The sequence below is a fragment of the Vigna unguiculata genome, chromosome 9 (genome assembly GCF_004118075.2).
Source record: "Vigna unguiculata cultivar IT97K-499-35 chromosome 9, ASM411807v1, whole genome shotgun sequence".
Lineage (NCBI taxonomy): Eukaryota > Viridiplantae > Streptophyta > Magnoliopsida > Fabales > Fabaceae > Vigna > Vigna unguiculata.
In genome coordinates, this window is record NC_040287.1 from 31,610,816 (window position 1) to 31,625,529 (window position 14,714).

Consider the following 14,714-nt stretch of genomic DNA (forward strand, 5'->3'; position numbering starts at 1 on the left):
TGCTTGTAAGCTGCCACGTGGCACGATAATAAACTGACACGTGGCAGTTTTTTTAAATTTTTCGAAAAAAAAAATTAATTTTTTGGAAAAAGAAAATTAATTTAAAAAAAAAATAAAAAAAAAATAAAAATTTCATGGCTTGACACGTGTCCTGTACGGACACGGTGTTAACTCCAACTTAACGGAGAGGACCAAATTGAACCTTTTTAGAAAATTGGGGTACCAAATTGAACATTCCTAAAGTTCGGGTACCACATTGAACTTTCCGAAAAAGTTTGGATACCAAATGTGTATTTATACCTAATTATTTAGTATAATAGTCGGGGTGTCACACTTACAAAGACTACAAACACTTTAAACATCTACCCACATTTTCTTTCTTATTACCTATCCAATAAAATTGATAATTTTATATATAGGAATAAAAAAAATTGTTCAATTATAAAAATCAATTAATATTGATTGTCATACACTAGTGAAAAATAGGTAATTACATCACATAATTTACATATTACTACAAAGGATCAAATGTTAAAAAAAGACAGTAATATTTTTGTAAATAAGATAAACATTTATACATTTAATCCTTTGTGGTCATATATAAATGAAACTTTTATATTTAGTTATAAAGGGTTATACATAAATAAGAATAACTCTTTTACGTTTGATATAAAATATAAAATATAAAAAATCTCATTTATGTTTTATCACAAGGGTTCCAATATAAAATTACTTATTATTACAAAGGATCCAATGTAAATGAGTTTTTAAAATGTTGCGTGTGATTTTTTGTTCTCACTTTTTCTTTTTTAAAATCCTAAGCTTATGACTTCTCTTTTCTCTAGAATGATTCTAAGTGTGGTGAAGGCTCCATTAGTGACCAAAATAACTCCTTTCTTCATCTTTTATATGTGATTTCTTGTGGGAAACAATTTTGTTTGATTGCACTGTATTCTGTATGGAGATTAAATGTCTAAATATCTATTTTGTTTATGTTGAAATTTAGAAAACTCAACGATGTCTTATTTTGTAGCTAAGGAGTTTTTCATGGTGATCTTAACTGTTTTGTGATGGTTGTTCCAATTATATGGAAGATTTTGTGAGTTAAGTGTGTCATTGAAATATATGTTTTATATTTATGCGATTGTGTTTGAAATAATCTTACAATAACAAAAATACATGAATGTCTTCGTTTTGACTATATTTTTACCTATTATAACTATTTGTATTTAATGTACATAAAACAAAGTCATTACAATGATTATTTTTCTATATTTCATATTTAGCTTTTTTTACTCAAAACTAACTATTTAAAAGAAAAAAACAAAAAAATTACATCGGGTACAACAAGATCTAACATAAATTTAATCCGTTACTAAAATAGTAATTATTATAAAATTTAACTTAAATTTATATCAAACAACATTTTCAATATAAATTTATTTCATCCGTATAAACACCAGATTATTGAAAAACATAAAAAAAAACTATAGTAGTGCTAATTGATAATGGTTTATGTATTTTCGAATGTATAAAGGCAAAATAAAAAATTGAATTAAAATTTAATAAAATATGACGTGTTATATTTATTGGTGAATTAGTGGAAAAGGGAATATCTTCCACACTTGTCAAAGTAACATTTGTTACAATTTTTATATAGCACGAAAATACTGCACCATAAGTGTGTGACACGCCAATGATTATGTGTGTGTGTGGTTACGTAATTAATAAAAAACGTTTATTCGAAGTGTTAAAAAAATCGCTGCAAACCGCACAAGAATCCCACATTTACTTTGTTAATGATAAAAATTAAGAATATGAATGATTCATGTGTTTTATTATGAATGAAAGCAAGAGATGCTACTTCCTCCTTTCTTTTTTTCTTTTATTGATTATTAATTGTGTGTTACGAAACTTAGCATCTTCGACTTTTGTATGGTTATCCACAAAATGGCATCAGATTCCGTTTTAATTTTTTTTTATTAGCTACAACAAATACGTCTGAATTGATCGTTTGCATGTAAGAAAGAACAATTTACTAAATCCAAGAGAAAAAAAAATTAAACTGAGAGAACAAAAATATAAATAACTTTAAACAACTTTAATTTGTATTTATTAAATAGTTTATTTCTTTAATTTTACATCACTTCATCTTTTCATTAGCTTCTCAACTTAATAGTTGATCTTTTGTAGAATTTAATCATTTTTTTTTTAAAAAAAAGATGACGGAAAGTAAAACAAGATGGATTAACTATAATTTTGAGAAAGGTATAAGTTTCTTCATTTCCATTTAAAGTTTATCCTTTTCTTTTTCATTTTATGTTTGATTAATTTCATTTTTTTTAGATTGAATGAGTAACACTTGCTTATAAGTTTATTAAAATATAATAGTTATATATTATTTTCTTCGTATCTTGAGAATAGTCTAAATATATACAACTAAAACAAAGAAATATAAAAGAGAAATAAGCGCAATTTTACTTACTTTTTTATATTTCCTTCTATATAGGCTATTGTATAATTATTTGTTTATGTGTTAGGATCATAATTCAATTACAAAACACATAAAATACGTGAAAGGAGGAGTTAACTATTTAATTACACATATAAAAATGCATACATGTATAATCACACATCAACTTATAAAAGGTCATTCATCTCATGGATAATAATACTTGATTAGTCTAATATTCTATAATCTTTTGTATAAATCAGATATACGAACTCTTATAATAAAGTTATTTCTTACACATTTCATCGGTAATTTTTTACTCTCAACTTGATGTCAAAAATTTGTATCGGTTGTTGGAAGTCCCACAGATTATAGATAAGACAATTTTATAATACATAAGTGAGGTGAACCTCACCTTACAAGCTAGTTTTGTGAAATTGAGTTAGACTTTAAACCCACTTCTAACCTGGTATCAGAGCTAGATTAGAGTCTATCTTAGCGAGCTTTCTTGGATATTTTATTTCATTTGATATCGAACTGCTAACGGACCACCTACTAATTTTTTGTCCCACGCACGAGATGTATATACCTCGGTACGAAGGACCTCACCTTACAAGTCGGTTTGGTGGGGTGCAAACCTCATTTATACTAAATTTTAAAAAAATAAATAGAAGAAGATTCAATGTTTATAACAGGAGAAAAAGTGAAAAGTTTAGAATCTTCTTTTGAAGATTTTTCTCCAAGCTGTCAATAAATGATTTTGAATATGGTTGTTTAAGATTGAGTTAAATTTGACAAGTTATATATATATAACAAATAATTGTAATGCTTATAATTGTAATGATTATTTATTTACACGTGAATATCTAACAAATAAAATATTCAGTGAGATCATGATAAGATATTTATGTTAATTGTATTTTTATTGTATGGTGGATATTTTGATAAATTCAGAATATATAAATGTACATATCTTAATTTGTAAGAGTTGTGTGTTAAGATGTTTTGAAATTGACATTTCCAATTTATTTATATATATTTTATGTGTTTTAATTTGTGATATATGTATTAAGTGTCTTGCGTATATTTATAGGAAGTTATATTATATTCATTAACTACACTGTTTATTATATGATATTATATTAAAAAAGTTTTGACTACTGTATTAACTTGATAAAAATATGCATTATATATATGTTTTGAAAATCTAACTGATTATTTAATCGATAAAGATACAGATTGAAGATTCACGAACCGATAATTGAGTTGCAATTGAATCAATATTGATAAATAATATATAAAATAACACTAAGGAAATATAACATCATAATTTAATAGTATCAAAATTTAAAAATAACATATTTTGTAAGTTTTTAACATTCAAAATATACATAAAAATAAAACACATCGTAATATTTAGATTCAAGCTTCAACAATTCATAATAATAAAAGAAACACGTTTCCTAAAAAGAAAATGAAAAATACTTTAATTTTTATTTTTAAGGAAAAAATAAAAGTTATTTTCTTAAAATATCTTAAAAAAATATTTAATACTCTTTGAAAAGATTTTTAACCAAATTTATGATTTTCTTACAATTTCATTAATTTTTGGATCAATTTAATCAGAGGTCGGTGATTGTGGTAATAGACCAAACACTTGATCAAATTTTCAACTGAATCAACTGGTCCGGTCCAATTTTGAAAATATACGTTTATAATAAGTTGCATTGCATGCTATGTTTATTTTATTTTAAGTTTGACCAAAATTTGTAATAATTATTAAAAAATAACTACTAAAACCAACAAACGAAACACAAGGTTTTAAACTAATTAAAACTAAAATAGTATATAATTTTTTTTAGTGATTACGGTTCAATAAACCACCTTACATTTTTCAACAATTAATTGTTACCTAGATGAACAAGCTTCATGTAGGTTTTCAACTCCTTTTAGGGTTATAGAGGAATTATTACTGTGTTAGGAAAAAAGAAGAGAGGTGTCACTGTCATTAGCTTTAGAATAGTGATTGTGACAATGAAAATGGTGATAAAGAGAGTGCAAAAAGAAAGAGAAAGGCGAAAAATAAATAAAAAATAAAGCATTGATTTTGAGAACTACAAATTAATGGGTGAAAATGAGTTTGGCATGTGAGAAACATGACATCATAGAACATAAATAATGTTTGGAGTGACATTTACACCTCAGTGTGGTTCTGTTTGACATGGTACAAACTATTTAAAAATCCGCAAATTTGTGACTGTGCGTTAAGCAGAAAAAAAGGCGAAAACAGCTTTTTTCGTAGAAAGAAAAAAGAAAAAGAAAAAGAAGAAAAAGAAAGGCAAACGTGGAAGCCAGAATCGAAAGCGTGCACCTCTAAAAATGTCTTATAAATAAAGGCACCAGAACCTCCATTTTCTTCCAAAAACAAGCTCTGAAAATAAGAGATTAAGAGAGAGAAAGAGAAGGTGGATAGGGTGTTGCAGAGTTAGTTTCTATCCATCTTCCTTCGTCGCTTTGGTTCTGCTTCACTCTCTACCTTTCGCATCACTCATCAGGCAACATCCTCATTCTACTCTCACCACCACCGTTTTTTTTTTACCCTAACTTCTTTCACTTCTCGCCTTTTTCTTTCTTTCTATTTCCTTTTTTCGAATTCTAAACCCTAGCGTTTCGCGTTCTTCTTTTATTTTTCTGCGGTGCACCGTAGCAATTCCACGTTGCACCTTCCCGTTCTGTTATGTGATGTTACGCGCTGCATTTTCTGTTTTATTTGCCGCTCCGTTTTTAAGCACGCGTTTGGAACTTTCTCGCGGGATTGCTTGTTGTTTCGTTGGCGTATTAGTTTTTTTGTTACTTTATTTTGTTTGATTTTTTGATCGTTTGATTTTGAATTGTTGAAAAGAAAACCTGGAAATGAGAGGAGAAGCGGATTTTCGAGATATGATTTGTTTCCTTTTTAAGGGCGCATAATCAGAGGCTGCCGGGCTTAAATATGGAATTAAATAAAATATTTAGGCACGTTATTTTGTCAGAGAGAGAGATTTGATTGTGCCGTCTATTTTTGTAGGCTGAATCATGATTATTTGATTCTGTAGAATACTATATTATATTGCTGTTTTTATGAAAATCTTTTTTTGTTTTCCTTCTGCTTATACTTAGTTAACTTTTTATATATACCTATTATTTTAGTTATGCTCAAAGTACAATTGTAATTGTAATTGTAATTTTGATTTCTCTTTTTCTGGTGGCTTATTTCTTGGGAAATCTCCCGTTATTTGTTGGTGAACAAAAGTTGAAGCCTAATTTGTATGACCAAACAAAATATGAAAGACATTTCTTTTTAGTATTTGTTCTGTGGGTCATTCTTGTTTAGTGAGGTTCTGTTGGCATTGTGTTGCCTGTAGGCTCGTTTTGGACGTGCTGTGATTTTTGTTTTATGTAATATGAACTTAAGGATAGTGTATTTTTTTTTTTAACTTTTGTGCTTATTGTACAGAGACTGGAGCCAGAGAAGAAAAGAATAATATATGGAGGCCGGCGCAGGAAAAGGTTTGGAATGCCCGAAGACTATGGATGGGAAGGCGAGTAATGGGAATGGGATAGAGAAGGAAATTCCTTCTTGTTGTTTGAAGGCTAAAGCTTCAGCCCCTGAGTCAGAGGCAAAGTGCCATTCCACTGTTGTTTCTGGGTGGTTTTCGGCTTCTCAAACTTGCTCAGGTTATTATCTGCTACGGTTTCACTTATAAAAGAATAACGCCTGATTTCTGACTAAGACCTGACTTCTATTTTATCTTTTTGCTTATACAGGGAAATCTGTAAAACCAGATTATTTCAACAACCCGATGTGGCCAGGTAGGTTCTACGTACTAGTCTGCAATTCTGCACAGTTGGTGCGCATTTGCTTTATTGCAGCGAGAGTTTTTCCTCTTTTATGATTTTTGATATCCTTAATTTCAAAACTTGCCTTTGAAAATCGTCCATGTTCTTATTTTGATAGCTTCCTCAGTTATTGTAGACTTTAGATACCGTTGAATCTTCTGAGGAAAGACCAGATTGTCTGACATAAATGTGTGATGTTATTGTATTGAACGTTTGCCACTGTTATCCTTGTTTATTTGAACTACAATTCCTGATAACAAATGTCCATGTTTTACAGTTATGTATAAAATCTTTCACTTTGATTGTTTAGTATTATTTGTGTATTGCGTGTGAAATTATTGCTCCTGATGGCTTTTGTGCGCATAATTAGGGGAAGCCCATTCAATTAAAGTTGAAAAGATCTTGTACAGAGAAAAGTCAGATTACCAAGAGGTCTTGGTTTTTGAGGTTTGGCCTCTTCATCTTTTAATGTACTCCAACTTTTACGTTGGAGGGATCAACACTAATCCATTTGTTCTTGCAGTCATCAACATACGGGAAAGTACTAGTACTTGATGGAATTGTTCAATTGACTGAGAAGGATGAATGTGCTTATCAGGAGATGATTGCTCATCTACCCCTCTGTTCGATTCCTTCCCCCAAAACGGTGAAGTCATTTGATCTGATGATTTTTGTTCCGAGCATATCATTGTCTAGCAATAACATCATAATCTTGATAGCCTTGCTGTGATTATTGTTCCTTATTTTATCCTCTCATTTGTCTGGAGAAAGTGTTGATATATATTAAAAAAGTGTTTGATTGACATTTTATGCTTTTCATGCTTTTTTTTTTCTTTCTGTCTGTTTTCGTAATCTATGTCATGACATTTTATGTTCATTCAGGTTTTAGTTGTTGGTGGTGGAGATGGTGGAGTACTTAGGGAAGTATCCCGCCACAGCTCTGTAGAACATATTGATATCTGTGAGATAGATCAGATGGTTATTGACGTAAGTAAAACCATATTTTGATCATTCATATAGCTACTTCCATATTGAGAAAAAAAAATTATGGTCATAATGCAGGTTTCTAGGAAGTTTTTTCCAGATTTAGCTGTTGGGTTTGAAGATTCTCGGGTACATCTGCACGTTGGAGATGGTATATTCTTGTCTGCTGGTCTTGTTTTAAATGTGTTTTGTTTCTGTTGCATTATATATACTGATTATAATTTGTTGGGTTATTTACTGGATCTTTTCTCCAATTTTGACAGCTGTTGAATTCCTTAAATCTGCTCCTGAAGGGAGGTATGATGCGATAATTGTTGATTCCTCCGATCCAGTGGGTATGCCATTTTTATTTAAAATTATTCATTTAACATAATTTTGTTAGAGCCGTTTAGTTTTGCTTAACTGGATGAGGTTGGCCCGAACTCTTGTATTTCCATTTCATACTCAATTAGGTGATTACACACAGTTTATTCCGTGTAGCTTTGGAATTAGCTTTCATGTATGAGGAACTTTTTTTCAGCAAGTTTTTAGGTTGCTTTGTTAGCTGGTATACTAAAATATTGATCAATTATCTGCATCTACCTTTAGTTCAACTGTTAAGATTTAGTTTTATCTGCATCCCATCAGCCAGTCACTAATCATACAGAGAAATTTAAGAATATGGTTTCCTTAGCTTTTGGTTATTATTATTAAGTATTTGCTGAATCACTTCTGCAATTTAGGTCCGGCCCAGGAACTTGTTGAGAAGCCTTTTTTTGATACCATAGCAAGGGCATTAAGGCCTGGTGGAGTCCTTTGTAACATGGCAGAGAGTATGTGGCTTCATACTCACCTTATTCAAGATATGATCTCTATTTGTCGAGAAACATTCAAAGGTTCTGTACATTACGCATGGGCGAGTGTTCCAACATATCCAAGGTAGTGCACTTTGGCTTGTGTTAAGTTTATATATTTCTCTTCTGCTCTGCATTGAAGTTCCTCTCATGTTTTTTTTTTCGTTATGTCTTTGTTTTTATGTTTTGCTTGCACCTGTTGTGAGAGTGAGCTCTTCAACTTGATTCAGATAAATTATTTTTGAGGAATTCAATATACATTCTGGTTTATCTAAACTTGTTGATTATATGTTATCTTTTCCTTGGCATGCAGTGGTGTGATAGGCTTTCTTCTCTGTGCAACGGAAGGACCACCGGTTGATTTTGTTAACCCTATCAATCCCATTGAAAAGTTGGAAGGTGCTAATGAGCACAAAAGAGAACTTCGATTCTACAATTCAGAGGTAAAATATATGGTATATGTGGTTGAATATTTTATTATTTAAGTTGTATAGTTGAGCAGACTATAAATGTTAATTGGTCACTGTTGATATATGGTTTTTGCAGATGCACTCAGCTGCTTTTGCATTGCCGGGTTTCCTGAAGAGAGAAGTGAGTCTGCTCCGTGATCCTTCGCTTCAGTAGCCAGGTGTGATTGCTTATTGAACCCCTAAATAAGCAATTTTAACTTGTCATTGAGGAGTGTGGGAGAAATAGGAATGTGGTGTGATTATTATATTTAGGTTGATTAGCTTAGTCCTTTCGGATGGCTGCCTCTTATCTAGTTTTCTATTCTATAGTTAGAGGTTTTCCTGCACATGCTTGTAAGACATGAATTACCAATTATTAAATAAATACATGAAAATAATTTGCGATGCAAGTGTGATTTTTAAGAATATAAACTTAACATAATAATATAGATAGGAGAATAAATTAAAATGGTTTTTAAAGAATTCTCATTTCATGTAATTTGAAGTTTATTATATATAATATGAAATATAAAAAATAATGTATTGGTTGTATGCCTCCTTAAACTCAAACTTTATTTTGGGGTTGAGCATGGAAAAAGTTAGAAAAATGACATCGTATTGTTTAGAAGTTCCTTATTTTTATTAATTAGTTAACTGCCTTTTATTACTTGTTCCATATAACAGAAATTCCTATATAAAAAGTAATAAAAATACAAACCTTTTTTCGTCTAGAAAATACTGTTTTGTGTTACTGAAGTTTTGTTTACATTGTATGCTTACAATATTTTCTGTAGTAGGTCCTGAAAAAATTAAAGTTTCAAAGAATTGATTGGGTTCTTAATTATATCCTGGATTGAATATTGAACGAAATATGTAGGCTAACGGGTAACTACTTGGCGCACCTCTATAATTTGGGGGCTTCTCCTGCCATAGATGTTACTTCCCTTCGACGATAACTCTAGTATTGACCTTCTCCATATTTGATGATAACTCTAGCATTGACCTTCTCCATATTTGATGTCGATATCGATGCCCTCCACCCAAACTAGAGGTGTTAAAAATGAGTTAAATCACTTTGGATTGGATTACAAAAGGAATAGGTTAAACTTATTTTTTTGATAAATTATAAATTTTATAATCTGATTTTATTTATCATGAGTTTTTAAGATTAATAGATTAATTTATTTATGAAGTATTTGGTTTTGTAATTTATTTTATATACTTATTATAGTACAATAGATATGGATCGATTCTTTTATAGTCATGAAATTTAAGTATTCACGTAATTTGTTAGTTGAAGATTAGAGTATTTATATGTAATTTGACAAAGAAATAAATTTAATATTTAAATTGTTCAAATTAAAACAAAATTTTAATATTTGAAAGGATCAAATTGTGAATCCGGATAATTTAAACTAGTAAATAATTATATAATAAAAAATCTTATAACAGAAATGGTAAAAAGTTAATAAAAGTGATGTTGGTGGGTAGTGAGTTACTGGTCAACTTTAAATCAATTTAACAATCAATTTAACCTATGGATTAAGTCATTTGTGTTTAGTTCAATCCAAATTAAAAAAGAAAAAACTTTAATTTTGTCAACTTAAAGCCCGGTTCGAATTTGTGGTACACCAGTTCACATATTAAAATTTATTTTGTCACCACGGACCTTAGCTCCTCTCTCCACTCTTGGACAGTCATATCCTCATTTTTTTTTTACACTTGCACAATATTCTCTCCCCATTCTTTAATTTTTTTTTTCTTTTGAATTATTTATGATATGAAATGAAAAATTTGTATTTTAAATTGTATAATTTAAAATATATATTTTTATTTTATATTGTATAATTTAAAATATTAAATTTTGGAGATATAGGAAGAAGTGATCCTATAATTTTTACTTGTGGTCATATAATATTTGTATTTATAGCCATATATTTTGTGTGAATGAATAATTCAAAATATAAATATATTTCAGATTTTATATTTCATAATATTAAAATATTAGAATTTATGAATGTATAAATTTAAATTATGAAAGTAGAGGAGGAAGTTTTCTCTTAACTAATATTATCTTACACAAGATTACTGTATGATCTCCTAATTTTTATTTCTTATTATTTTGGTAAACCATTATTTTTATAATTTAAATTAAGATTAATATGTCACAAAATATAATTATAATATTATTGAAATATGACTTATATTAAAAAATTTAAAATTAAATATTTCTTTAAATATTTTTAATATTATGTTTTCATATTTTTGAATGTTATGTTTGGAAAGGTTATATAATAAATTTTAAATTTGTTTCACTAATTAATATATGAATTTAAAAAATGTCATAATTACAATTTGTTTCTTAACTCTTATGTCTATAATTATGTAATCATGGTTTTTTATAGTCTTTTGTGAGCTTTTACTTACTTTTATACGTAACTCACCCATTTCTTCATATATTTTTCTTTTTATAAATGTTTGACTTTTATATATTTATGTTATAATTTATTTCCACAAACTTGTCTCATGGTATTTTGAATGGAGAGTCTAATATCTGAGTGATAAGAGGAAACGGTGAAAGTTTTTGGGCAAGGATTTCCTGCGCCCCAATAAAATTTCTTGGTGCACCCCATAAAAAAACCTTTGAAAATTTATTTCCTTAATAGAAGTGGGTGAATCCAGAAAATGAATTCCGGAACCACAGAATGTATAGATATGGTGCAGAAAGTAATAGCTAAGTTTGTGTTCTAAGAAGAGTGGACTATTTGGGTGTACATATCATTTCTTTTTTAACGAAATTGTCTCCATAAAAAGTTAAACTTTTTATAAAAAATTTGAAATTCAATAATTAAATATTAATTTATATAATACAATATGTATACAAATAGTAATTTAATTAAAATGTTTTATATAAATAATTAAATTATATAATTTAAATTTAAATATGATTATTTATTCAGTTATAGCTTATGTTTGAATGATTCAATGTTACATTTAATATTTAATTGTTTAGGATGGTGTTATGTTTGTGTAACATCTCATTTAATAACTTTTAAACTATTAAATAAAACATTATATAGTGATATCCAGCAGATAGCATAGAAGTTAAATATAATCTTATACAGTCATCCAAAACTGAATAATGACAATACTATATGTACAAGAACTCTAGAAGAAAGGGAAGGTAAATTCTAACCACTTACTACAAAATACACCTATCTACAGGACCTCTGGATATTACTGCTCAGTCCTACTATCAACACCACGCGAAAACTCTCCACCTGCAACCCCCTTTGCTCACACATTTAAGTGATCATTGCAAAGAATAAAACAAAGAGTAGACAAACATAAAACACATAGGGTAAGCTAATATGATTTAAAGAATGTTACATTAGAGTAAGAGAATAATACAATCAATTATCACAAATTCACACAGGAACATTCCAATACTCACGCATCAAAACACCAGACCTTTTAGTGGCTTTTTTAGTGGCTTGCATCGGTGTATGATTCCCAAACTCCGAAGAGTTTGGCCTCAAGGGGTTATCACCCAATCATCACACCAGGTAAGTCTCCTTCGCGCCAAAGACTTGATCGAGTCCAATGGCTAAGACCTCCTGCTACTCCTTACGACATAACTCATTATACTCTATATGAGCCTTAATGGTTATTGGAGCGTCAAGATACCAACCAAAACTGAGTCTTTATGTCTTTGCATACCCTACCTCATCCACACTTAGAATTTCTTCACGAAATTACTCCATAATTCACATACAACATGTCCATATTCACCCAATCTCACTCAAAGCATACAAAGATAGTCAAAATAATTTATTTCAGATCAATTAATGCAATGAAACACATCAAAACAGCAAACACAGAAAATCTGGTAGCCAACGCTCAGCCTCAACATTATATTCTCGTTCCAGACCTGCATGGGTCTTAGCGCTGAGGCACCGCCCGGCTGGCGCTCAGCCTCATTTTTCTCGCATTTTTAATCGTTAGGCACCGCTGGGCTGGCGCTCAGAGTTGATCCTCTCGCATTTACAAGGCTCAGCCTCACATCAGGAAACAACACAGATTCTGGTTTTCGTTGGGAGATGTTGCACTTGATTTCATGACCCAAATTGGCACCTCCTTAGGAGTGTTGTCTAGTTTTCAAAATGGTTTTCAAGCAAAGTGAGCTGATACCAATTAGAGCCATGATTCAAGTGTTCATTTTCCAATTCAACCTCAATTCACACAATGCAATCACAATTTCACTTATACCAAACATCAAACAATTCACATTCCATCACACTTCAAACAATCAATTCTAATTACACACAATTACATTCATTATATCCTCTAGTTAAATTCAATTATCAGATTCCCTTACCTGATTAACTCGCACAATCTACTGTCAAAAACCTAAAACCCCTTTTCCAGTGCCGATGCTCACAAATCAACATAAAATTATCAAAAACATGATCAGAGAACATCATTAGAGCCACTGATCGACAGAGAATTTTTACAAGATACGCAAACCTCATATGCGATACAGATTACAACACATGCAAGATTTTCAAGAAAAGACCGAGAAAAGAACATAATTATAACTTACTCAATTCAAGGTTCTGATCGGACAGACTTGGAGATCTCGCCGCAGTGATCACTCTGGCGGTCTTTGATATCAAAAAGGATGAGAGAATGGTAAGATATTTTAGAGAGAAGTCAAATAGAATTTACAGGACGAAGTTTTAGAGAGATAGTGTTTTCTAAACAATGAAATCCTTTTATGAAATTTCTATTTATATATAAACGGTTTATTATTAAAATAATAATAATAATAATAACAATAGGATTTCATTATTTTAAACAGAGTCACTCTTTTAATGTGATTTTCTAGGTTACCGTTTGGACACTTTTAATTTTAATGTCATGTATGTAACAGTAAAATTTTAATTTGTGTAAAGGTAAAAATATATTTTAGATTTAATTAAGTTTTAAAATTAAAATTTTTATAATTTTATAGAATCTTGTAGTTTTGTAATTTTACGGTGTTATAATTTAATAGTTTAATAATTTTAGTGTCAGCGTCGTCATTTTCATTACTGATCTCAACAACTACAATTTCTCTTCTTAATTAATTTTGAATCCCTTTTTCGTAGGCAAAGAACTAATAAAGAAGTGTTGTCATGTGACCACCATAAGGGAAACTGCCCGTGTGAAGAGTGTTATTCTCCTCAAAACATCCAAAACCTTCAAAATACTACCGCATTGCATAAAAAACCATGAAGGAATTGAACCCAAGATTCATGTTTCGCACATACACATTACGAAAACAAAGGTGGGGATCAAACTTCAAAACTAGTTATGCAAAAGCGAAAATACCTAAAGTTTTGGCATAATTTTCAGGGTGGGAGGAAGAAATTCAGTGAAGTCTTATCCTTTGCAGTGAGATGGACCAAAGATGAACAATTCTTAATAGTCAAATACAACCAAATATAATACAGATTTTGGAGGAGTACAGTCAAATATTCCTCTATTGACCCTCTTGTAGGAAAAGTTGAAGAGATAAAGTTAATGTTTGGATGAGAAGTTAACTCGAATGTTGCTAGAGAAGGTATCAGGATTTAAAAAAGAAAAACAAGATATTGTAGAAATTTGAAATTGGTGATAAAAATTACGACATAAATAATGATTATAAAATTATAAAATAATATTTAGGAAGAAGTTCTAGTTGTTAATGTATTGAACTCAAGGTTTAACCAATCTTATTTGCTTGTTTACAAGTATATTAAAAGTTGTTTATAGTCTTGTTGGTCTAACATCTAGAAATACCAGAGAGGTCATTCTTCTTAGCCACATTCAATTAATCTTCTTCCATTTGTCATTTATTTACTTCGCTTCGGAAAAAAAAAACGAGTAGAACATGTCATGCATCACCAACAATTTTTTAAAATAATATTAAACTTCTCCAAAGGCAAGTAATCCAGTAGAGACAACTTTAAAATAAATTGTATGGAAGATTTTCCCGTTTCATGTTTGAAACATCAGACACCTCCCATCACCCAGCAAGCGCAGAAATAAAGAAATCAGATGTGAAAAAATAGTTCATTTTGTGCTTCATTCACG

At 29.9% G+C, this 14,714-nt stretch overlaps 1 protein-coding gene across 1 annotated transcript; it reads left to right on the plus strand.

The window, feature by feature from the left end:
* The first annotated feature begins 4,773 nt into the window (after positions 1 to 4,773).
* LOC114164856 (spermine synthase) lies at positions 4,774 to 9,007 on the plus strand. The gene is made up of 11 exons (XM_028049627.1): positions 4,774 to 5,007; positions 5,949 to 6,169; positions 6,260 to 6,304; positions 6,702 to 6,778; positions 6,855 to 6,977; positions 7,214 to 7,318; positions 7,394 to 7,466; positions 7,579 to 7,650; positions 8,038 to 8,233; positions 8,462 to 8,591; positions 8,695 to 9,007. The coding sequence occupies exons 2-11, from the start codon at positions 5,980 to 5,982 to the stop codon at positions 8,770 to 8,772; spliced, it is 1,089 nt and encodes a 362-aa protein (XP_027905428.1). The 5' UTR covers positions 4,774 to 5,007; positions 5,949 to 5,979; the 3' UTR covers positions 8,773 to 9,007.
* The last annotated feature ends 5,707 nt before the right edge of the window (positions 9,008 to 14,714 follow it).